We start from the raw sequence: 24,154 nt of genomic DNA, 5'->3' as shown, positions 1-24,154 counted from the left end.
TTCTAGCGACTTAATACATATAAATGGAATTAGTATTAAGGGCTACAGTGATTAGCTCAGTTGTGGTGGGCCAGAGAGTTTATTTCTGTCTTGCACATCTCTATGACTCAATGACTCAATTTTGTGCCAAATAGCTACTACTGCCTGATTACACTGATATTAGCAATGTAAATGAGCATTTACTGTACCCCACAAAATTAAGAACAGAGCTTAAAATTACAAATAACATCATGAAGTTTAAACTAAAGCAATGTTAGTAAATTCTTGATTTTTCTACTCTAGTAAAGTGAGTCCAGTCTCAGTGATGAGATCACTCTTTTTTCCAATTTATGTGAATGATCAGATTTCAAAAGCTCTAAGGTAGTAAGAATTAAAATTGATGCCAAAGCCATTGGTGCTATGAATTAAATGTTGTTCAAAAAAATGACAGATTAGCTTGAACAAAGTATGTAGAATGATTTGGCTCTAGACTCTAGCACTTAGAAGATATAGTTACAACTAGATCTGAATCAACTGGAAAAGTAGCCAAAGGTATGGTGCATAGAATTTAACACCAAGGTAAAGTGAGTTAAAACAGAGTAGGACAAACATGGTTAATGGTAAGGCCCTGAAGGGTGTGATAGAACAGAGAAGTCAAGGGGTAAAAGTCGATATTTCCCTGAAAATGGCATCACAGTAAAACAAATTGATGAAGATGGCGTTGCCCATACTTGCCTTCATTAGTCGGAGAATTGAGTACAATAGTTGGGACAATATGTTACAGCTGAAAAGGACAATAATGAGACTACACTTGGAGGACCATGTGCAGTTTTGGTCACCACATGGGAGGAAGAATGTAAGCAAGTCGAAGGTGCAGAGAAAAATTCTCAAGGAAGTTGCCAGGCATCTAGGGTTTGAGTTATGAGGAGAGAGTGGATAAGGCAGGGCCTATTTTCCCTGGAGCCAAGGAGGCTGTAGGAATGACCTTGTAGAGATAAAATCATGAGGTGCATAGCTGAATGCTCACACTTTTTTTTCTCCAAGGTAAGGAAGTCTAAGATTGAGAGGGAAATATCTAAGAACACTTTTTTTACACAGATGTGATAAGTATATGGAACAAGCTGCCAGAAGCAATGCTAGAGGCAGGTACAATTATAACGTTTAAATGACATTTCACTAGGTACAGGCAAATAGCTCAAGTATGTACCTGTACCTTGGTTTTCCTGGATGAGTGAAGCCGGAAGGTCTGTTTCCTTGCTGTGTAACTATGTGCCTCTCATTGTGGATTAAATTTAATGTCTACAAGGTTAAAATACTATATGACATATTAGAGAAAAAGCAGACAATATGCTTTTCATTAATACAGCACTTTATTGATCAGAGGTTGAGCAAATCAATTATATCAGAGCAGGAAACAAAACCAATAGGATAAAAAGCAGAGGCTAGAAGAACTCATTTGGTCACAAACAACATATCAGGAGCCAAAAAGGTAGGAGATGGCATTTTGGGTCTGCATCAGGACTAGGTCTATTTCCTTTTGCAGATTCTGCTTGACCTACTGAGTTGTTGGTCCAGTTCTAACAACTGCAATCTCTTCTCTTTAAAATCAATGTAATGTTGAATTACAGAAGAATTTGTGTTGGTGGAGAAAATTGGCAAATCATAGCTCAGATCACAGCTTGAGCATCTTTCCAGTTCTTGTCAATAAAAAAAAGAGAAATATTCACAAGCAGGAGGTAGTGCAGAGACGGACCCAGTCCACTGTGTTAGAATTCTGAGTCATGAAGGTAGAGCAGGAAGTTAAACTGTAACCTGTGGTGATACAACCACCAGCCTACAGCGGGGGGTGATCTCTGTACCTGTAGGAAGACCACCAAAGGGGCTGCTTCCACCTGGCCAGCTGTCAATCCGCCGACCTGAATATAAACCTGAGCCAGCCCCTTCTGAGCCAGTAACAGAGGGAGCCACCAAGGCAGGAACTGGTGTTCAGACTTTTACTGGAATAAAGCCTGTTGTCCAGTCTTTTCTGAGTTTGTGCTTGCTGCTACCTCTCAGCGCACCACAATCTATGCAAATTATCCCATAGAGGAGAGAGGTTTTTTTTTATTCATGTTTTGAGAAGCATGCAGACTGGCAAGGCCAGCATTTATTGTCCATCCCTAATTGCCCTAAAGAAGGCAATGATGAGCCAAATTCCTTGGCAGCAAAGCATAAATTAATTTTCTAAGCATGGGATAGCTAAGAATTCTACTGCATGAGAACCTTTAGGCTCGGCTTTGCTGAGCAGTGCAGGCTATATTGTTAAACCATTGTCTCCTTTTTGGTGAAGGTATATTCAAGTGTCCCTTCACCAGTGATACTCTGAGTGAGCCATTATAGAGGGAGTTCCAGCATTTAGACTTGGTGAACATCAGGAAGAAGAGTCATGAGTGTGAGATCGTGCACCACTAAATTCAAAGACAGTTTCTTTCTTGCCATTATCAAATGCTGAATGAACCTCACAATAGTAATGTTGCTTTTGCTCTGTACCAGCCTCTCTGTTACTGGGCAATTGTGTATGATATATGGGATGTCTAGCTGTACTGCACACAAAAGAAACTTTATCATGGTACCCTGATATATCTGACAATTAGCTTGAACAGAGGTAAAGAGGGAAGAATCACAATGTTGGAACCATGAGATATGCAACCCAGATGTTAACAGAAATCTGAAATTAAATGAACTGTTGGAACTACACAGCAGGTAAGGCAGCATCTCACAGAGTCAGAAAATATGGAGACAGGCCCCTTTGTCCCACAATATCCATGCCAGCCTTCACTTAGTTACCAACCTATACTACTTGCATTTACTAGCACTCAGCCTGCGTTCCCTATGGCACAATGTTTCAAGTTACCATCTAAACATATGAGAGTACCCACCATGCCATCAGGTATTGCATTCCAGATTTTAGTCACCCTCAGGGTGGAAGAACTCTTCCTCAATCCCCTCTAAATTATCTACCACTTTCCATAAACCTATGCCCTCTACTCATTGACATGTCTGCTAAAGGGTAAAGTTTCTTACCATCTGCACTGTCTATGCCTGCATAATTTTGTGTCCCTCAATCAAGTCCACCTCAGCCTTCTCCATTCCAAAGAAAACAAACAAAATCTATTCTATCTCTTCCATTAATTAAAGATTACATGTTAGACAGCATCCTGGTGTATCTCTCCATTCTCTCCATTACAGTCACATCCTTCCTTTAGTGACTAGAACTGGACACAGTTCTCCAGATGTGTCATAACTAATGTTTTATATACAGTTGTACCATAACCTCTCTGCTCTTGAGCCCTTTCCAATGAAGACAAATATACATGTACAGTCTCCCTATCTATATGTGCTACATGTGCTCCCTTCAGAGAGCCTTTGACTTGTACAGCAAAATTCTTCTGTCCTCAGTAGTTCCTACAGTCCTACCATTCATTATGTATATCTCAGTGTTACAAAATCCTGAAATGCATCTCTGAAATGCATTTTCTCCCGGGCCTCCTGTTTTCTCCCACCGTTCAAAACGTACTGGGGATGTAGGTTAATTGGGTGTAAGAAAAAAAATTGGGTGGCACAGACTCATGGGCAAAAATGGCCTGTTACTGTGCTGTATGTCTAAATTTTTAAAAATTAATCTCTCTGAATTTTCATGAATCTATTCCATCTACCAATTCCATGAGCATCTTACTTATTCAACAACATTGTCTTGTGTAGGTAGACTACATCTTCACTATCTATTGTTGTGTCACCTGTGAACTTACTAATCATTCCTTCCTATGTTTACAAGCAGATCATTAAGATGTATATAAACAAACATCAAGCTCCTACAACCTACCCTGTGGTAAATAGGCTTTCCAATCGTAAAAGCAATCCTCGACCATGACGTCTGCCTCCCATTGCCAAGCAAATTTTGAATGCAGTTTGCTGAATTGCCCTGCATCCCACAGGATCTTACTTTTTGAATTAAAGTTACAGGATGATCCCCTTTTATCACACTGGATATGTTGGTTACCTGAAATTATTGAATTCCATGTTGAGGTTTGTCATTGATAACATGCCTAGTCAAAAGTCAAAGATACTGTTCCTCAAAGTTACATTGACCTTCATTTGAACAGCGTAAAGGATCAAAAACAAGAATGATCAGAGTGAGAATGTGATACAGATACACCTCGACATAAGACCTATTCAACTTGAATCCATCCACTCATGTGAACAAATTTAAAAAAAAAATACAAGTATGCGCATGTGCAATATAGTGTCCCATGCGCAGTCACCGTTCTGTAGGGCGCTCTAGAAAGATGTCAAGCAAGAGGAAAACCTATTCCTTGCCAATAGATTATCTCATTCCACTGTTTCAACAATTTTACATGACAAAGAGAAAATACATGAGGCTATAAAACATTCTGCAAGTATGAAGAGCCATCTTGATTCCTGTGCACATGTGCGAGTTTTCGGTTGGTGGATGCGCAGTGGTTTTGCCTATTAGAGTTCAGTTGGCACATGCATGAGAGTTAAGCGCTCTGACGATATTGAATTTGCACCATTAACTCACGCATGTGCCAGATGAACTCCAATACACGAACCCACCATGCATGCACCAACTGAAGACTTGCGCATGCACACAGGAATCAAGATGGTCACACCCAGCCTATGGACCCGGGACACCGACAAAGTACACACATTATGGGTCTTGCATGCTCTGTAACCATGTTATAGTTTGACAAATACATTTGATTAAAAAGCTTGCTTTAGGACTCCATGGGCAAAATTCCGACTTGCGTCTATTCCGAGATATGACTGATCCTTCAGTCGCAATTAAGGTCATAAGTCGGGGAGTACCTGTAAATGGTTAAATTAATGTCCTGTTTCCATCTAATTCTTTTTTCTTTTTACACTTTTCCATGAACAGTAACTGGTTTAAATACATTACTGCCAGCAGGACTCAACATTTAGTTCAATAATTTCAGATAACCAGCATGCAAATGGTCATCCTAAAGAAAATATTGGGATAACAAAGGTTTTAAGAAGCGTTCTGGAGGAAGAAAGAGAGATAGAGAGTGAATTTCAATATCTTGCAGTTATGTCTGACAAAGATGAAGCTAAAGTTGTGATGTTAAAGTTGTGTGCAACATTGCAGTGCACCGTAGTATTTGAAAAAATTACAAAACCAGAGAGGCATGGAGCTATGGGAAGATTTGAAACAAAGTTTAGAATCGTAAAACTGCAGATTTAATTAACCAGGAGTCAATCTATATCAGAAAGCATGATAAATAGAGTTTGGTGCAAGGTAGCATATAGCAGTAGACTTTTGGATGCTCTCACATTTTTGGCATTTAGATTGAGGGAACCCATCCACGGAAAAGATTTGGTCAAGTTAGCATGTAACAAAAATTAAAATAACATTAATTTTTGCAATATTCTAACATCAGAAAATAAAAAAAAGTTGAAAAAGCTTCATGATATTGCATGAGAAACTAATAGAGAGCAAGAATTATTTGGGTTTACAGCATTTATTAAATGACAGAATTAAGGAGAAATTTTAGATCCAAGATTGATTTAAACTATCTGGTAAGCATTGCCTAACTATCTTTGTTTGCTTGTTTGCATTGATCAGACCGATGCCTGCGTCATGCCTGATTCACCTGATTCAGACCCAGGAGGAAATGCCACTGCACTTCTGATGTGTTAAGCCACTTGGCCAAAAATATTTTTAAACTTTTCTTTTCTTACATTTTTAATGCCCCTGGTGCCCTGAGCAACACTGGCAAATCGGAGCCAAAAACATTCCCTCCCAGTTCATTTTCCTAATAGTGCCAGGGATTTAACTGCATCATATAACGTCAATCACAAATGACACAACAAAATGCAGATGCAGAAATTTACATTGTTATCACATTTTGTTCAATCTTTTACTCCCCTATGGGCCAGGAATTCTGATGTGCAACAAGGAGAGCAGAAAGTGAGCAATATTGAAGCCTGTACAACATCCATCTTTTCCATCTCATATCACTTGCTGAACAATTCCCTCCTCACCAATTCTCTCTTTAACTAAGAATTTTATGAAGAAAAGCTTTATCGATTACTTCTAAACACTTCATACTTTTGAAATGCTGAGATTAGCCAGATGGAGAGAACTTGCCACTCAACGTTTTAGGCCAGGGCCCTTTCATTGAGATCGCTGATCATTTATCTCCATGGATGCTGCCTAACTCTCCAGCTTCTCGTTGTTTGCTCAGAATTCCAGCATCTGTAGGTTTTGTTTTTAAATTATTTTGAGATGCTGGCCAACAACCACATTCAAGACAAAGGGACAGAAGTATGCCTTGATGTACTAAAACTTGCATTCATATGATGCCTTTGTCAGAATATAATGATTTACAGAAACTTACAGATTCACAGATCCCAATTAACTTCTAACTTCACCAATAAGGAATACAATTTGTTTCTCTGTTAAATATTTCTAGGAAGGAATGGGGCTTAGAGCTGTTCCTGCCATCATCTCTTCTGATGTACATGAAGGAAAAGCATGCACGGAAGATCCTCTCACATCATCTCAAAGCAACTCAAGCCCCAGGTCCTTTTGGCAAAAAGGTAAAACAAAGGAGGGCTGAGAGAGGAGAGCAGATAGATGTGTTAGAGCATGACAGAAACAATGAAGCATGTTGGACCTTTCTGACCGTACTGCATCTAAACACATATAAAAAATTAAGAACTATTATATAAAACCAACCACATGAACAAACATGAATGCATTTGTATTCCTGAATTTTCATATCTATTTTTATTCAGAATTCCAGGGGTGGAAGGGGTAATATTAATTGATGATCTAACAGTACCAGCAGCAGGCAAGCCAAGGATATTTTAAGACCTATTGCTCACTTAAGGAAAGTCAGTAAATTACAAATTGCTTCAGTATTGGACAGCTCAAAAGTGGCCCAATTCCTGACATGAATGAAAGGATGCAATTAGATTTATGAAGCCTGTAAGAACATTTGAGGATGCCTTCTTCAAGGTTGCATGGATTTCCAAAACAACCGGGAATAGGAAGAGAGGGACTGAAAGGATGGCTTCCTTCACAGTGGAGGATGAAATGCTCATCACCCAGGAGTCTTTCAAGATCAATATTCCTCCCTCCAACTTTTCAAGGAGCAATGGTCCAGAAGCCGATTATGTTTGTAACTGTCAACTTGTGCAGGGAGAACTCCAACCAAGCACTGATGGAGAGGATCATTATTATGTCCCTGAATTTATTAGCTTCTGAATCATTCCACTTAACGTCAGATGTTACAATGGCACCAGGAGTAAAGCCATTGGCTCACAGCTGCAATGACTCAGGTTTACTCCTGACCTCCAGTGCTATCTGTTTGGAGTTTGCATGTACTTTCTATGACTTAACAGATTTCCTCTGGGTATTTTGGTTCCCTCCTGCATACCAAAGAGATGCAGGGTGACAGGTTAATTTGCCGCCATAAATTTTCCCAGGTGTGTAGATGAGTAGTAGAATCTGGGGGTGGGAGAGGGCAAGGGGGTGGGATGTGGGCAGAATACACTGGGATTCATGTAGAATTAGTTTTATTGAGTGCTTAATAAATAACACGGAGTTGGTAGGCCAAAGGGCCTGTTTCCATGCTGTCTGATACTGTGTGCAGAGTGCTATGTGCAGCTGCATGCATAAGGTCATGGAGGCTCACTAGGAGAAACAAATTTATTCATTTTCCTTGTATGAAGAATTTCTTGTAGCACAGGCATGTGCTCTGCCTAAGCTGAGAATTCCTTGAGATTCAGGATGTAAATCAATGTATCTCATTGTCAATCCTCACTCCACTGAAAACTTGCCATATTTTCATTATGAGACAATCTGTTGTGCTTAGAATCATTGAACTGGACATACAAGAGACTCTGGAGACGAGGCTGATAATTGACTCTGCATTTCTTTATGGATTACTGAGGTGCTGCATTCAAACCATTCCATGGACTACAAAAAGCCTTTTGGAAGTCTATAATTAGAAATTAAAAATGTGTCACCTTGGCTAGAATAATCTAACAATTGTTATTATATAAATACAAAGTCTTCATTATATGAATTTGAATATTACTCATGACCCAGCCTCCACAGAAATCAAGATTTTGTAAGAAATTTGCTTTAACATTGCACTAGTATTTATTATTAATAGAAGCTTCCTGCCAAAATTAACATACTGTTCAAAGAAAGCAGAGATTTTTTGAAACAGGACTCAAATAGAGCGCATCCCATCAGAACCGTCTCCTAACTCAGGCTATTATTTATGCACCTTACTGCCTCTCACATACACTGAATTTAAGCAAAACAAAATACAGCTGTAAACCCCTGCTCTTTCATTTTATTGAAACTGAATACAAAAAAAATTGGAATTTTCCAAGGATACTCTTTATTAAGTCGTGCTTGAATGTTTTGAGTTTAATTGACTTTTATTTTCAAACTAAGTTTAGAAAATTTATTTTTCATTGATTAAAAACTCTTATTCAAACACAATTCCACATTTAATTAGTTTGCTTTTTTTTGGCATTCACTTTTCTGATTTAGCTGATAAGTTGCTGAAAGCTTTTGTTTATTTTATATAGATCTCTACGATACAAGCCAAACTGCAGTATCTGCGAATCCTGAATGAGCTCCCATTGTATCCAGGAGGACTTTTTAACTCCATTGTGCTGGTAATGGTGCAAATAAGCTATCTACTAAAATTGTAAATAAAAATAGTATCTAACACAAATTACAAGAGTATACAGTTGGATAAACAATACTAGCAGGCCAATCAGCCGATCTTCAACAGGATAGGAACTTTCAGTGTCCATGGTACATTTTGTCATTTGATTATAGCCGAACATCAATTTGTTGGATAAAAAAATGTTTTAGCAAGTTGATGGTAACCTTGGTATTGTCACTGATGTTTTGGATTTCTGGATATTCAAAAGATCTTTTGTAATGGACCTGTTTTTTTTTCAGTTTTTGCTGTGGTACAGAAAATGGCTGCAAAAAGAGCAAAAAAGGGATAAAAAGAGTCTGTGGGTGATTGATTGTTTCATCAACATTGGCCTATGTAGTAGGGTCTCCCTGATCACTGCTCCATTTTCCATAATAAAATCATGCATTTAATGCAGGGGGTGAAATTTCAAAGTTTAATGTTACAATATTTTTTTTCGAAATATTCAGAAAAATTCACAGTTTGCAGAATTCAATAAAAGTAGGGAGGAGAGCAACAGATGTCGACTACCGAGTCGTCACTGGGAAATGATATTTAATACAGAGAAAAGTGGAGTGAAAAGTTCCGCAGGCTGCATTTACCAACAAAATGGTAGACATTAAAACTACCTTCTGAAACAGAGACCTAGAAGTTCACTTAGACCATGGGAAACTCAATAGAGTTTTGGCTTTCTTATTTTTATTGTTATGAGCATGAAACACAATTTTTCATTTTGCAACATAATTTCAATTAAAACAAGCTGTTAAGGAAAAATGTAAACTTACCAGCCATGGAACTAGATTGCAGATCATTGTTTCCTCACACAAACATCGTTATGTACAAACATATAAATTAGGAATAGGAGTAGACTTCTTGCACACTCTGGCTGGCTCTGATACTCAAAGATCGTGGCTGATCAGATTACAGTTCTACAGTTCCTCTACTTTGATAACCTTTCCCTTTATTATCAAGAATCAAACATTTTTCAAAGATTCTGTTTCTATTGCCTTAGTAGAAGAGTGCCCCAAAATAATCCTCAGGATGAAAATATTTTGCTCTATCTCTTACATAAGCAACCATTATTTTAATTGCCATGTGATCTGATTTAAATTTTATGCAATAGATCACACTAAATATCATTTTTGTTCAATTCAGGCATTTCTGCTTAAAGCACCAAATAGCCTGAATACACCTGGGATTGTCTGAGCTTGGAAGCTAAGCAGGCACTTGGAGGGGAGACTGCCTTGGAACAACAGGTCCTGTAGGTTTCTATGAGGGGAGCTGGACAAAATGACGACTCTCTGTCTGCCTTACAATAGACAAAAGTTAAAGAGTTTCACGTATGTTACATTCTAAATATAGCATTATGTGACAATAATGGAACCTTTTCAATCCACTTAAACACCCTTGAGCTTTTCCAGGTATTAGTCATGCATCCAATAGCTTCACTGACTGCACGACATTCATTTTCATCCATGCCAATATAAAATTGAAGCTCCACCCTTAAATTGGCACTGAACTGAGTTGCTGCTTTTCATGCTTTATGAAGGGGCTTCCTTTTGACAAGGAATCAATGCCAGTAAATGTCATACCTGTGTGTCATAATTTTGCACAATAATGTTATTGTGCTGATATGAAAAAATTTCAACACCATCCCTTTAGAAAACAGACAATTTTTGCCACCATCTATCTTTCTCTGGGCCTTTTAGATAATTGCCATTCCCAGATCATGATACAACTAATTTTTTTAAAGTCTCTCCTACTACATACAAGACAGATTGCTGACCACATCTTTGGGCTTTCATTCACTTGGTGAAAAAATTAACAATAAACTGTGAAGGAAGCATGCCAAAAAGGAAAGGACAAAATATATTTATGAATTTTAGGTAATTCCATGTAACAGGAGAAATTTATACTCTTATAATTTTCATTATCATGAATACAGGACACAATTCATTGCTGAACTTTCCAGAAGTTTGATATGTTAGTAAGTTACAACCCTGATTATTAATAACACTGCACCAGAGCTACACCTCAGTAATGTTAAGCATTTGGATACAAGGGTCATTTAATTTAAAGTACAACGAGTTCATTCTTGAAGTATCAGACTTGTCTGAAAAGAATGTCTAATTACTGTTTAATAAACAGCCTGCAGAGCTATAAGCTTTGCATGCTCTGCAAGCCTTCATTGTCTCATTTCCACCACAGTTGCAGAAGTGAAGGAGAAACTGCAAAGAAATGCCTACTTTAATTTTAATGTTTCTCAAGCAATACCTTTTGGTCATGCACAAGGAATCCTTTTCACATTGGAATGAACCTGTTGCTATGGAAGCTAAAGGATAAAATTAGGGGAATCTGTTTCAGGTGACTGACCCACAAGCACGAATTTTCCAACCATACCTAAAATATTCTTTCAATGTATTCATTGGTCTGGTTATTATTATTTTATTAGTATCCACACATTTGTAATATGTCAACTGATAATAAACTTACCATACAGTTATCAAGCAGGAAACAGTTCCCATGATGCCAAAAATTGAAGGATTCAAGTAAATGCTAAAGTCCTGAGCACGAAAATCTCAGCTATCAGTGAAGAGACCCACACTGTTGAAGGCCCATCTTTCAGATAAGATGTTTAATCCAGGACTTCATCTCCTCAAGCAGATGGTTATAAACTATCCCACAAATCTATTTTGAAGAAGAACACAGGAATTATCAGTGATTTTCCGGCTAATATTTTTCCCCTAATTGAACACTATTAGAATAGATTATCTAGTGATTTATTCCTCGTGGTTGAAAACACTGCCACTTTTCCTACAATTATTTTATTTTAATTCTAATAGAATGTGGACCTAGCTGGCAAAGCCAGAATTTAATGCACAGACTCTTGTGAGCTGATGACGGTGGCTTCTTAAACTATTAAATTCCTTGTAATGAAGGTTACAGTCGTTTCCTGCAAGGCTATTTTGGAGGGAAGAGTCAAAAGCACTAATGAATATACTTCAAAAGTCATTTATTGGGATAACTTGAGATGATGAAGAGCATGATGTTAAAAACAAATCTTTCTTGCCCTTTTTGCAGCAGAGATATTCCATACAAATGTGTTGATTTAACTGTCAGAAATTGTAAAGCTAGTGTCTTCGGGTAATAAAACAATAATGCTGATAAATTTATGTCCAATAAATTATTCTAGAGGTAGTGATAGTAGATTGAACTCTCATCTCCAAATACATTCAATTTACCGGGATGAATTTCTGGGCAAGAATATAAAGTGTGCTGAAATTACTTTTTAGAGCATTTAATGCAGTCAACTAGGAATAAATTTATGAGCACAATTTTTACAGGAAGAAAATAGTTTCCACTTAAAGAAAAGAATAACTGACACCCTCATAAGACTGCATGGATGAATGGAAAAAGTAAGGGAATGAGGGGTAAGGAAAGAGATATATGTTAAGTATGTACATAGCAGGGTTATCCAGGACAAGAGAGGAAATAAAGAGGTTAGGAGAAAAGTCAAGAAAGTCAAATAGGATCTGTGAAATTAAATTAAAAAGGAACAAAAAACAAAATAGTAAAATATTTTACAGACGCATCAATGAAAAGGAAAGTTTGAGATGGGAATAGAGGATATAGAGGACAATGATTGAAGGTAGAACTATTACATTACTATTTCACTTTGGTATATACCAGGAAGAAAGAACATGTGAACATGATATTGGATGACAAGTAATGAGATGTGAATTAAATTTGAAAAAGGGTATATATTAAATACACAAATCAACTCAAAAAAGATAAAGGTCTGGTGTATTACTTCCACATATTTTAAAAGAAGTGGAGAAAAAAGAGAAGCATGACCATGTTGTTAATAATTTATCAGGTTTTGCTATAAGACTGGCAGAAATATTTATCTATATTTAAGAAGAGGGATGGGACATGTTCTTTGAATTTTAGAGCAGTTAAACTAACTGTAGTAATTGAATAATCCATGGAATCCCCAGCAAAGAAACAAATAGAACATGAGAAACAAAAATGTATAATAACGAAGAGGTTGCATCTCAAAAAGGGGTGACCTATAAGACCAACCTTATTTAATTTATTTAAGAGATTCTGACAGTGTTAAATAATAATGCAGTAAATGTAATATACATAGATTTTCAAAAGGCCTTTCATATTGTACACCACTATAAACTAATAAATGATGTTGAAGGTTCAGACAATGATTAAGATAATAAATAGATTGTCAACTGGCTTCAAGACAGAAAGTTCAGAATGGGAGCAAAGTGGGAACTATTTATTGTGGATTATTTTTCCATAAAATTCATCATAGGGATGTCTATTGATCAGGATCTACATGAATGATTTTGTATTTGGAATGAAAACAAATTTTAAATGTGCAGATATAACCACATGAGTTGGCGGTGGGGGTGGGTAGACAACAAAGGAACCTCAAAGTAAAAGTTGTGCAGCAGATTAACAACCCCATTAGGAAAGCTAACCGAATACCAAGTTTAGTTCTTGAGAACAGAAAAGAAGGTAAATTATGCTGGTAAACAAGAAAATTTGTAGATGCCGGAGTCTAGTGCAAATGTGCAATGCACAAAAGTACTGGTGAAATTCAGTACTTGCATGCAGATGAAGTAAAAGGCAGTCAATGTTTTAGGCTTCAGCCCATATGCTATATCAGTTTCAATCTTGTCTCGACCAAACTTAAGAGTACTGCATACAGTTCTGGTCACCAAATTATAAAAAGAATATAGAGGCACTGGAGAGGGTGTCAAAAAATTTACAAAGATGATACATGAAATGCAAGGGTATATATTTCCCCTTTTCTCTTTGGGAATGATAAAAATGTTGATACTGTGGATATATAGAGAGAATGTTTCCATCTTTGGGGACGAACACAACTGGAGTCAGGGTTGTTTTAGGTGCAAGACCCCCACTTTTCCCCAATCTTTAACGATTTCCCCCCCCCCCTCCTGTCTCTTCCCCCTGGTGGTTGCAGTGCCAAGGACCTGAAACAAGTAAGGTTATTTGTCCCTTGATGGGAGTGGCATTTATCCAAGGTGAAGCCAATCTTTTCTTTTTCTTACTTCTCTTTTATTACTTTTTCTTCTTTCTTCTTGTTTTGGGAGGGGGGGTAGGAGTATTCCTCTTATTCTGTTCTTTCTCTCTATTATCTGTCTTTTTTTTCTCCCTTTGATTCAACCTGGACATTGAATTTGCATTTTTGTAGTATTATTGTAATTTTTCTTTCTTTATAATAATTGAATCACGTTGACTTCTTTTTTCTCACTTTTGATATTTGTACTATTTTGTTAATATTATGGATATTGATGTTTTACTTTTTGATTATACTTTGTTTTGACTACATGTTGATAGAAAATTCTCTAAATAAAATATTCAACAAAAAAAAACAATTGGATGGTATCTATAGAAGACAGTTACAAAGAAATCCAACGGGAAATTAATAAGAAAATTATTTACCCAAAGAATAGTGAGAATGAAGAATCGAGTCACTGAAACAAACAGTATTGACAAAATTAAGAAAAGGGGGGACAAGTGCATGGCATGAAGAAACTATAACACCATATGACTTCGGGGCAGAATTAAGTCATGCGAAACATTGCGTCTGCTCCAGCATTCAAATCATAGCTGATATATTTTTGCTTTCAATCCCATAATCCTGCCTTGTCCCAATGACCTTTGACACCTTTACTATTCAAGATTCTAGCAGCCTCCACAGCAATATGGGGCAATGAATTTCATGGATTCTCCACCACTGGCAAAAGAAATGTCTCCTTATCACCATTCTAAAGGAAAGTTTTTTTTTTCCCTAATGCTGTGCCCTCCGCTCCTAGGCTCTTCCACTATTGGAAACTTCTCCACATCCATTCAATCTAGACCGTTCAACATTCAGTATGTTTCAATGAGAACTTCCTCAATGAGAAACTGTAGCAAATACAAGCCCAGAGCCATAATGCTCTTCAAACATTAATCCTCTTTACCTCAGGATCATTCTCGTAAACCTCCTCTGAACCATCTCCAATGGCAGCACATTCTTCCTTAGATATGGGGCCCTATATTGCTTGTTGTATTCCAAATGTGTTCTGACTAATACCTTGTAAAGCTTCAGCATTACATCCGTGTTCAAATCATCCACAAATTTAGCAACAAAGCCATCAATTCCGTCATCTGTTTACATATAACATGAAAAGTAGTAGACCGAACACCGACCCCTGCAGAACATCACTAGTCACTGGCAACCAACCAGAAAAGGCTACCTTTATCTCCACATATCTGCGTTCTGCCAGTCAGCCAATCTTCTATCCGTGCTACTATCTTATCCATATTACCATGGAGTCCTGCTTTGTTTAGCAGCCTCAAGTGTTGCACCTTGACAAAGGCCTTCTGAAAATCTAAGTAAATAACCACTGACTCCTTTATCTGTCCTGCTTACTGTTTCCTCAAAGAACTCCAACAGATTTTTCAGGCATGATCTCCCATGAAGGAAACCATGCTGACCTCAGCCAATTTTATCTGGTGCTTTCAGTACTCTGAAACCTTATCGTTAATAATGGACTCTAGAATGTTGCCAACCACTGAAGTTAAGCTAACCACTCTATAATTTCTGTCATTTGCTTCTCTCCCTTCTTAAAAAGTGCAGTGACATTTGCAGTTTTGCTGCTCTCCTCTGTAATTATTCCCGATTCTAACAATCATTGAAAGATCACTACTAATATTTTACAATCTCTTCAGCTACCTTCTTCATAACCTTGGGGTATCATCCATCTGGTCCAAGTGACTCTTCCTCCTTCAGCCCTTTCAGCCTCCCAAGCACCTCCTTAGAAATAGAGACCACACTCATTTCTTCCCCCATGACTCTCTCGAATTTCTGGCAAGTCGCATGTTTTTTTTAACAATGAAGATTGACACAAAATACCTATTCAGCTCATCTGCCATTTCTTTGCTCTCCATTACCATTTTTCCAATGTCATTTTCCAACAGATCAATATCCACACTTGCCACTGTTTCATTTATATATCTGAAAAATCTTTTGGTGTCCTCTTTTATGTTAGATTTATGACTCTTTTATGACAAGATGAAATGATAGGTTTAGTTGAGCAAAAGGAGGAGGAGGCGTGAGTGGAGAATAAATGCCAGCATGGACTAGTTAGACTGAATAATTTGAGTATTCTTATGATCCTCTGAGACTGTTTTACTGCAAGCTATTTGCATTAAACAGTTGAAATATGTAATTTTCTACCTTTCCACTTTTCTTAAACAGGATGCAAAGCAATCAGAAATGACTTTGCTAGTTGGGCCACAGCACGGCATTAGCCATGTTATAGACCTGAAAACAAATCTCACCACCATCTTGGCAGAATTTGGGCGTGTGAATCGAATTCAGTTGTTCAAAGAGAAGGAGAGCGTGGCTCGGGTTGAGCTGACCATATCAGAAGCTAAGGTATGAGAATATTTATAACAATCTTACCATTAAAATCACAACCAGAATGGAGAATTTATGAATTATGGGACCGTTTCCATCGGGCTGTAATTGTGCATGCCTATGGAGTTTCGTGTTGAACTCACCCAGACATATGATTGGTTCTGAGTGTATCATCCAATTTGTAAATGAATGATCCTCGTTGTGAAGATATATTTTAACTGAAGGGCAAAATGAAACCAATGTGACCTTCTGAGAGGGTGATTGAACATCGTCTGCAGAAAGTAAAACCAAGGAGATTTATTTAAAGCACAAGACACTAATCATACAAAACCAACACAAGTGCAGCCTTGAAAGACAAAGTGAATGTTGACTGTGGGAGGAGAAAAGAAATAATTTTTGCTGAGGAATGCTGCCAAAAAGGTAATGTTTACACCAGTTAATGTTAAATACTGTTTGTATTAGCACTTGACTTTACAATGTGATACATTGTAAGCTTGATGGAGCAAGAGTATTGTATCCATCTGCCATCTGTTCATGCATTTTCCAAATATGAAGCGCCCCTTATCCTGTCCTGTGCAACATGAAATAAAACAACAATCCTGTAGTCATTATCTGACGCCTAGTTAACAAAAGGTAGATGGTGTTGAAGAATGGAAATGTGTAAGGTGCATTGGGTAACAATCACACTGACTAGCTCTTCCTGGGTGTGCGCCTCTTTTTTTTTTACGCCAGCCATTGATCTTCCAAAACTAGTAGATGGAAAGGGTTCGATTTCTGAATACCCTTACTTAGTCCGAGATCAATGACAGTTTCCTTAGCAAACATCCACAAATGGCAGGTGGAGTAACTTTCAAAACATGTCAATATCTACTGGCCTGAAAACCAAGAACATCATGAAATAAGCAGTGATGTCACTAGATTAATATACCACTGCATGATGCAGCTGCCAGGCAGTTTTCCTTTCCTTTCTCATGGTTAGCTGGACAGAATCCCATTTACATGACTGTTAGGTCTGCTTTGTTCATGAATGAGTGAGACAAACACCAGACTGAGTCGAAATCAGGGTTCTTTGTTCTTTATTACCGGATTGTAACACTTGCGACTAACAATGTTAGTCGGAGAATGCATTCTGCCGTTATCAGCAAAATGGTGATTTTTTATACCCTTGGATACATGCTTAGAACATCATCATATCATTACTTGTCCAATGACTAAAACTGTTGCTATCCTTTCCCTGCTAGCTTCCTGCCTCTCAATCCATCAATGTCTCTCTTATCTTGTAAGTACAAGGATGCATTCACATCTTGTTACAGCCCTGTACAGGGTAACTCTTTACACATTCCCATCTCATGATGTTTTACCTTACAATGACACACAGCTCCAATAGCTCAAATGCTTAAACTGTATTTAGATTTCACTTTAGCCTTCATGATCCTAGCCAAATGCCATGTCCTGGCAAATTTCTTCAGATGTGTGGTGGAAAGTGTGCTGACCAGCTGCATCACAGAAAAGTATGGTCTCACCAAAACTCCTGAGTGCAAAGCCCTTCAAATGGTAGTGGACACAGCCTAGCACATCACAGGCAAGACCCTCCTCACCATCAAGAACCTCCAGAGGGAACACTACTGTCGGACAGCAGCAGCAATCATCAAAAGATATGTGCCATAAGATGCACACACCAAGTTCAGGAACAGCTGCCATCCCTCCACCATCAGACTCCTCAACAATAAACTCAATCAGAGACTCATTTACTTTTCCATTTTTGTTCTTTGTTTTTCAGTCAGTTGTTTGCATTTCTTTGTTTACGTATGTAAGTTGAGTTCATTTTTTTTGGCATGGTCAATAAGTGGTAATTCTGCCTCACCCAGAAAAGAATCTCAAGGTTGTATGTGATGTCATGTATGTACTCAGACAATAATTTGGAAATCTGAATCTGCTTTTACAGTATCCACCTGTCTATAATAATAACCACACACCAAAGCCTCATCTAACTGAGTTTTAGCCCTAAATACCTGTTTCCATAGTGTAGTGAACTGGGAATTCACTACATACTGGTGTGATGTTTTAAGGACTGGCTCCTCACCCGACTTCATCCCCACATATCCTGAAATAAATCTTGGAACCCAAGTTCAGTCCAAAGACCATTGTGTGTTATTCTTACTGAATGAAAGCATGTTGTACTCTCTCTGGTCTTGAGTGCTCTCAATCACACTACATTTTATTCAGTAAAGAAAAGAATGGAAGCTCTGTTGAAGCCTGTAATGCTCCTAATCGACCCTCTGTCCCCAGATGCCCCGGAAGAGGTCATGTACTGGCTGGAGAGCTTCCAAATGTACCTGACGGCCACACAAGCAGTCTACTCAATGGATGAGCTCAAAGGTTCGGTGCTCCTCTCCCGTGTCGAACTTAAAGGATTCCTGATCATCAGGCACTGTACAACTTATGCGTCGGCAGTCGAAAGGCTGAAGGCTACATGAGGCCCCAGAATGTCATCCTAACGAGGCATCAGCTCTTGCAATGGAAGCAGTGCCCTGGTGAGTCCATTGAAGATTTTGTCCTCATCCTATGAGCACTCTCAAGGAACTGCAGGTATGAGGACAGCACAGACTGAGAACGGGAAGAAGAGCAATCCAGATGCTTTTGTTGCTGGCGTGTGGTCCAAGTACAAAAGGCAGTGGTTGCTGGAGCAAGGCAGCATGGTGCTGTCTGACAACATACTGCTGGCCAAGTCATTGGAGATAGCCCAATAGGAGCTGATAACTTGGAAGGCAGCGGCAGCAATCTCCAGGAGGATCTGGTTCCCAGAGCGGCTCCACATGCTGCATCAACCCCGACGGCAGCGGCCTCCAGCGCTAGGGGATGCTTCTTCTGTGGTTAGCAGCAGCACCCAAGAACTTGATGTCCTGCAAAAGACTCTATCTGCTCCAGTTGTGGTAAAAAGGGGCACTGGGTGAAGGTCTGCAGGGCGAGGGGGAGTACTGAGAGGTCCAACGCATGCATGACCCCCAACAGGCCAACTGAGGTGAGCCCGAAACCAAAATCCACAGCTTCCCAGTGCCAGTGTTGCATGCCATGGCCTTCCTGTGGGGCCGCACGGTGAGAGCAGTGACACGGTAAACCCCAGTAGCCATCCTGCCGTGTTTCGAAACTGGCACCATCTTCATCAGTCATGCACCACATGGTCTCCACCAACTTGCCAGTTTTCAAAATCGGTCCCATCCACAACAGAAGAAGTAGGAGGGTGGCCATCTTGCCGCATGAGGATCTGAAAGGGGGCGAGCGACTCCAGCAAAGAAAATAACAGCTTCTCCAGAATCCTGGCAGCAATGATGTTAGACCAGGAGATACTACACCAACCAAACAATTCCACGATAAAGGTGTGGGTTAACGGCCATAAACTGAAGTGTTTAATTGACTCTGGCTCGACTGAGAGCTTCATAGTCGCAGAGACAGTTCAAAAACTCAATCTTCAAGTGTACCCCTCTAATTATCCCAATTTTTTTGCATCCATATGCAGTCTCTAAATATTCAAGAACATTGTATGGTTCATTTATTTTTGCAGGAGGGGGAATTCTGTAAGTTCAGAATGTATGTACTTGAGAATTTATGTGCTCCGGTTCTATTGGGTCTTGACTTTTTGTGTCACTTTAAAAATGTGACCCTGGAGTATTCTGGTCCTCTCCCTCCCATTACAGTTCAGAATGGAAGGCCCCAAAACTCTGATGCCATTTGCTGTCTCTCCACACTGAATAGAGACCCGAATCTGACCGCCATGGCAGACTAATTGCTACAAAAAGCAGGCGCTACAGCGCAGAAGACCGAGCATTCATCAAGGCTGAGACACAGCGACTGCTCAATGAGAACATTATCAAACACAGTACCATCCCATAGAGAGTGCAGGTGGTTGTTGTAAAGGGGGAAGAAAAGTCCAGGCTAGTATTGACGATAGGCAAACTATTAATCGTTTTATACTCCTGAACACATACCCTCTCCTTTGTTTTTCAGACATGGTGAATGAAATTGCGCAGTATAAAGTTTATTCGACCATTGACCTTAAAGCTGCTTACCACCAGTTGCCAATCCATTCTGAGCACCATCCCTATGCTGCTTTTGAGGCTAACGGGAGACTCTATCAGTTCTGAAGGGTTCCTTTTGGTATCCACAAATGGGGTCTCAATCTTCCAGAGACAGATGAGGGACCGAATTTAAGTTGAAGGCCACCTTCCCCTACCTCAATAACATTACCATTTGTGGCCACTCTCTGGAAGACCATGATGCTAACCTCCAGAATTTCCTCCATGCAGCTGAGGCCCGGAATCTCACTTACAACTCCAGTAAGTGTGTGTGTAGGGCTAAATGCTGCACCATCTTGGGCTACGTAATGGAGAATGGCATCATTGGTCCCGATCCCGACAGGATGCACCCCCTGTTAGAACTCCTAATCCTGAGGACCATGAAAGCTTTGAGGAGGTGCCTGGGCTTCTTTTCACATTACGCCTAGTGGGTCCCTCAATATGCAGACAAGGTTTGTCCCCTCTTAAAAACCACTTCCTTCCCACTGACAGCTAAAGCTCAAACTGCTTTCAACTATGTCAGAAGCCACATTGTGAAGGCCACCAATGTAGTGCACTGAGGTAGCAGCAAGCAAGCAGAAACTCAGAAAAGACTGTGCAACAGGCTTTATTCCAGGAAAAGTCTTAACACCAATTTGTTCCCAAGTAACTGGCTCAGGAGGGGCCAGCTCAGGTTTATATTTAGGTTGGCTGATTGACAGCCGGGCAATAATAATTGAATTAATATACCAATGCATGGGCACAGTTCACATGATCTCTGTATGACTGGGATCATGAGTGCGAGGAACGTCCAGAAAGAGGATAATAACAGTATATAATCACACCAAAAACTCACAAATTCTGTTTAATGAAATGCATCAATTTTGGAGTTTTTGTGGAATGCTATCAACCCTGCTTATTGCCCTCTGCAGGATTATCACACTTTTAAGATATTGTGCTCATAGAGCCCTCAGGGTATCTTCAGAAAAGGTTAACTTGCATTAGTTTTAGGGATAGTTTAAGTTATGGGAAGTGAATGGTGCTGAATTTTAGCTTTTGACATATTGCTGAGTTGACAGAAAGAGGAGTTTGGAGAAAGGTGCTTCTTTTTTTTTTTCACACCATAAATCACAATAGCCATGATATACACTTTTTCTTTTCCACACATTTACAGTGACTTTTTCTCCCTCCCCCCTCCCTCCTCCCAAGCCACCCCCCCACCCCCCCCCTCTCATCCATTTTAGGTATACAATCTAGGTTGTATTAATTCAGTCAGACAATGTTGTCATTCAACAAAAATACACCAGAAATTCTACTGAGTCCATTCTTTTCTTTTCTTCTCCTGCCATCAACTTAGGTAATGTTTGTTCCCAGTAGGTTTTCACTATTGTATTTAATGTAAGGCTCCCATACTTGTTCGAATATTTCAATATTATTTCTTAAACTATATGTTATTTTTTCTAATGGAATACATTTATTCATTTCTATATACCATTGTTGTATTTTCAAATTATCTTCCAATTTCCAGGTTGACATAATACATTTTTTTGCTACGGCTAGGGCTATCTTGACAAATCTTTTTTGTGCATCTTCCAAGTCAATTCCAAATTCTTTATTTTTTATGTTACTTAGGAGAAAGATCTCTGGATTCTTTGGTATATTGTTTTCTGTTATTTTATTTAATATCTGATTGAGATCATCCCAAAATTTTTCTACTCTCTCACATGTCCAGATTGCATGAATTGTTGTTCCCCTTTCTTTTTTACATCGAAAACATCTATCAGATACTGTTGGGTCCCATTTATTTAACTTTTGCGGTGTAATGTATAGTCTGTGTAACCAATTATATTGTATCATACGCAGCCTCGTATTTATTGTATTTCTCATCGTTCCAGAACATAATTTCTCCCATGTTTCCTTTTTTATCTTTATATTTAAATCTTGTTCCCATTTTTGTTTAGTTTTACCATTTGTTTCCTCATTCTCCTTTTCTTGCAGTTTGATATACATATTTGTTATAAATCTTTTGATTAACATTGTATCTGTAATCACATATTCAAGGTTACTTCCCTCTGGTAAACTCAAATTGCTTCCTAATTTATCTTTCAAGTAGGATCTCAGTTGGTAATATGCCAGCGCTGTATCTCCAGTTATATTGTACTTATCTCTCATTTGTTCAAAGGATAAGAATCTACTTCCTGAAAAACAATTTTCTATTCTTTTAATCCCTTTTTTTTCCCATTTTCTAAAGGAAAGGTTGTCTATTGTAAAAGGGAGTAGCTTATTTTGCGTCAATATTAGTTTTGGTATTTGATAATTTATTTTATTTCTTTCTACATGAATCTTCTTCCATATATTGAGGAGATGGTGTAATACTGGAGAAGTTCTATGTTGGAGAAAGGTACTTCTTAAGGTACATACAATGCTGGGCATGAGCAAACTGGCAATGAAAATGGCAGCTCTGCTGCCACTATTTAGCTAGAATCCCTAAATGTAGGTTAGCGTAGCTGTTACAGCACCATCAATTGTGACTAGGGTTTGAATCCTGTGCTGTCTGTAAAGAGTTTTTACATTTTCCCTGTGTCTGTGTGGGTTTTCTCCAGGCACTCTAGTTTCTTCCCACCCTTCCAGACATAGCGGGGGTATAGATCAATTGGATGACACAGGTTCGTGGGCTGAAAGGGCCTGTTGCTGCGCTATATATCTAAATTATTTTAAATTAAATTAAATTGACACTTTTGAGTAGCCCTGCAAAATTCCTGAAGGGATGATATGGTGATAGGAAGGTAATACATAATGACATCTTTGTTTTTTTTTATTTGAGACATATTCCAGATTTTTCTCCCATGCAGAACATAATATAACCTCAAAAATATTGTTCTGGTGGATTTGCTTTAACTATTTAATATACAGAAGGAATAAAGTTGCTCTAAAATTGACAGAGTTGCAGAGTGGAATTCTCCTGCAGAGAAAGTGGTTGAACCAGCCTTGAATTTTCTCAGACTCTCTGTTGCAGGATCACCTGAACTCAGTTGGAATTACAGTGGCATTATTTCAAGATCGATTGGATAGGTTAATAAAATAAAAAGGAGACACAAGAATGGAATTAATAGATTGTAGTAAATATGATTTATGTTCCAAAGAGTTAACATCAACATTAATTCGTTGGACTGAATAGCATACTTGACTGTTGCATCTTGTATATTTCTTGCTCTCTGTTAGGTTCAAAATTTTTCAGCAAGCTGCGCTGCTATGTGTTAAAAGGCATGCCATAGTTCTTAAAGATATATGTTCCTTGCAATGTAAAATGCACCCAAAATAAGGAACAAGCTAGTCATCTTCACATTTGCACCAAAGAACGTGCAGCGTTGAGTTCCTGTTCTGATACAACAATCATAACTTCACTAAATTTTTGGTCTCGAAATTAATGTAGATACCCTCAAGCCACTGCTTTTAAATTAAAAATTTCCATATGCTGACCCTGGAAATCCTACAGTATACCTGCATGTAGTGCAGTGGTTCTCAACCATTTCCTTTCCACTCAAATACCACTTTTAAGTATTCTCTATGCCATTGGTGCTCTGTGATAAGTAAGGGATTGGTTTAAGTGGTATGCGGGTGGAAATTAAAAAAAATTGAAAACCACTGTTTTAAATGTATCTAATTGATTCGTTATGTGCACAGTTTCATAACTCCAAAGGAAATGGGTCAATGACAATTTTTCTCAAGCAAAATATTTCAGTGACAATTGGGTCTAGAGCAGTGATTCTCAACCTTCCCTTCCCACTCACATCCCACCTTAAGCATAGGCATTACTTAAAGTGGTATGTGATTGGAAAGAAAAAGGTTGAGAACCACTAATGTAGTGCTTTCAACAACACGAACCTGTGGCCCAACTTCAGGCAACCTTGACGACAACAGTTTGTTCC

The 24,154-nt window shown here is 38.6% G+C and overlaps 1 protein-coding gene across 10 annotated transcripts in view; it reads left to right on the top strand.

Moving 5' to 3' along the window:
* Positions 1–24,154, top strand: part of frmpd3 (FERM and PDZ domain containing 3) — a 127,196-nt gene that overhangs the window by 79,394 nt on the left and 23,648 nt on the right. For all 10 annotated transcript variants that reach the window (XM_069893104.1, XM_069893100.1, XM_069893096.1 and 7 more), the window contains 3 exons: positions 6,471–6,597; positions 8,608–8,697; positions 16,012–16,191. In XM_069893104.1, coding sequence (XP_069749205.1) covers positions 6,471–6,597; positions 8,608–8,697; positions 16,012–16,191 — 397 coding nt within the window. The remainder of the gene's footprint in view (positions 1–6,470; positions 6,598–8,607; positions 8,698–16,011; positions 16,192–24,154) is intronic.

This window comes from Narcine bancroftii, chromosome 8 (assembly GCF_036971445.1).
Source record: "Narcine bancroftii isolate sNarBan1 chromosome 8, sNarBan1.hap1, whole genome shotgun sequence".
Lineage (NCBI taxonomy): Eukaryota > Metazoa > Chordata > Chondrichthyes > Torpediniformes > Narcinidae > Narcine > Narcine bancroftii.
The sequence above is the reverse complement of the archived record's forward strand: the minus strand, read 5'-3'. Positions and strand labels throughout refer to the sequence as shown.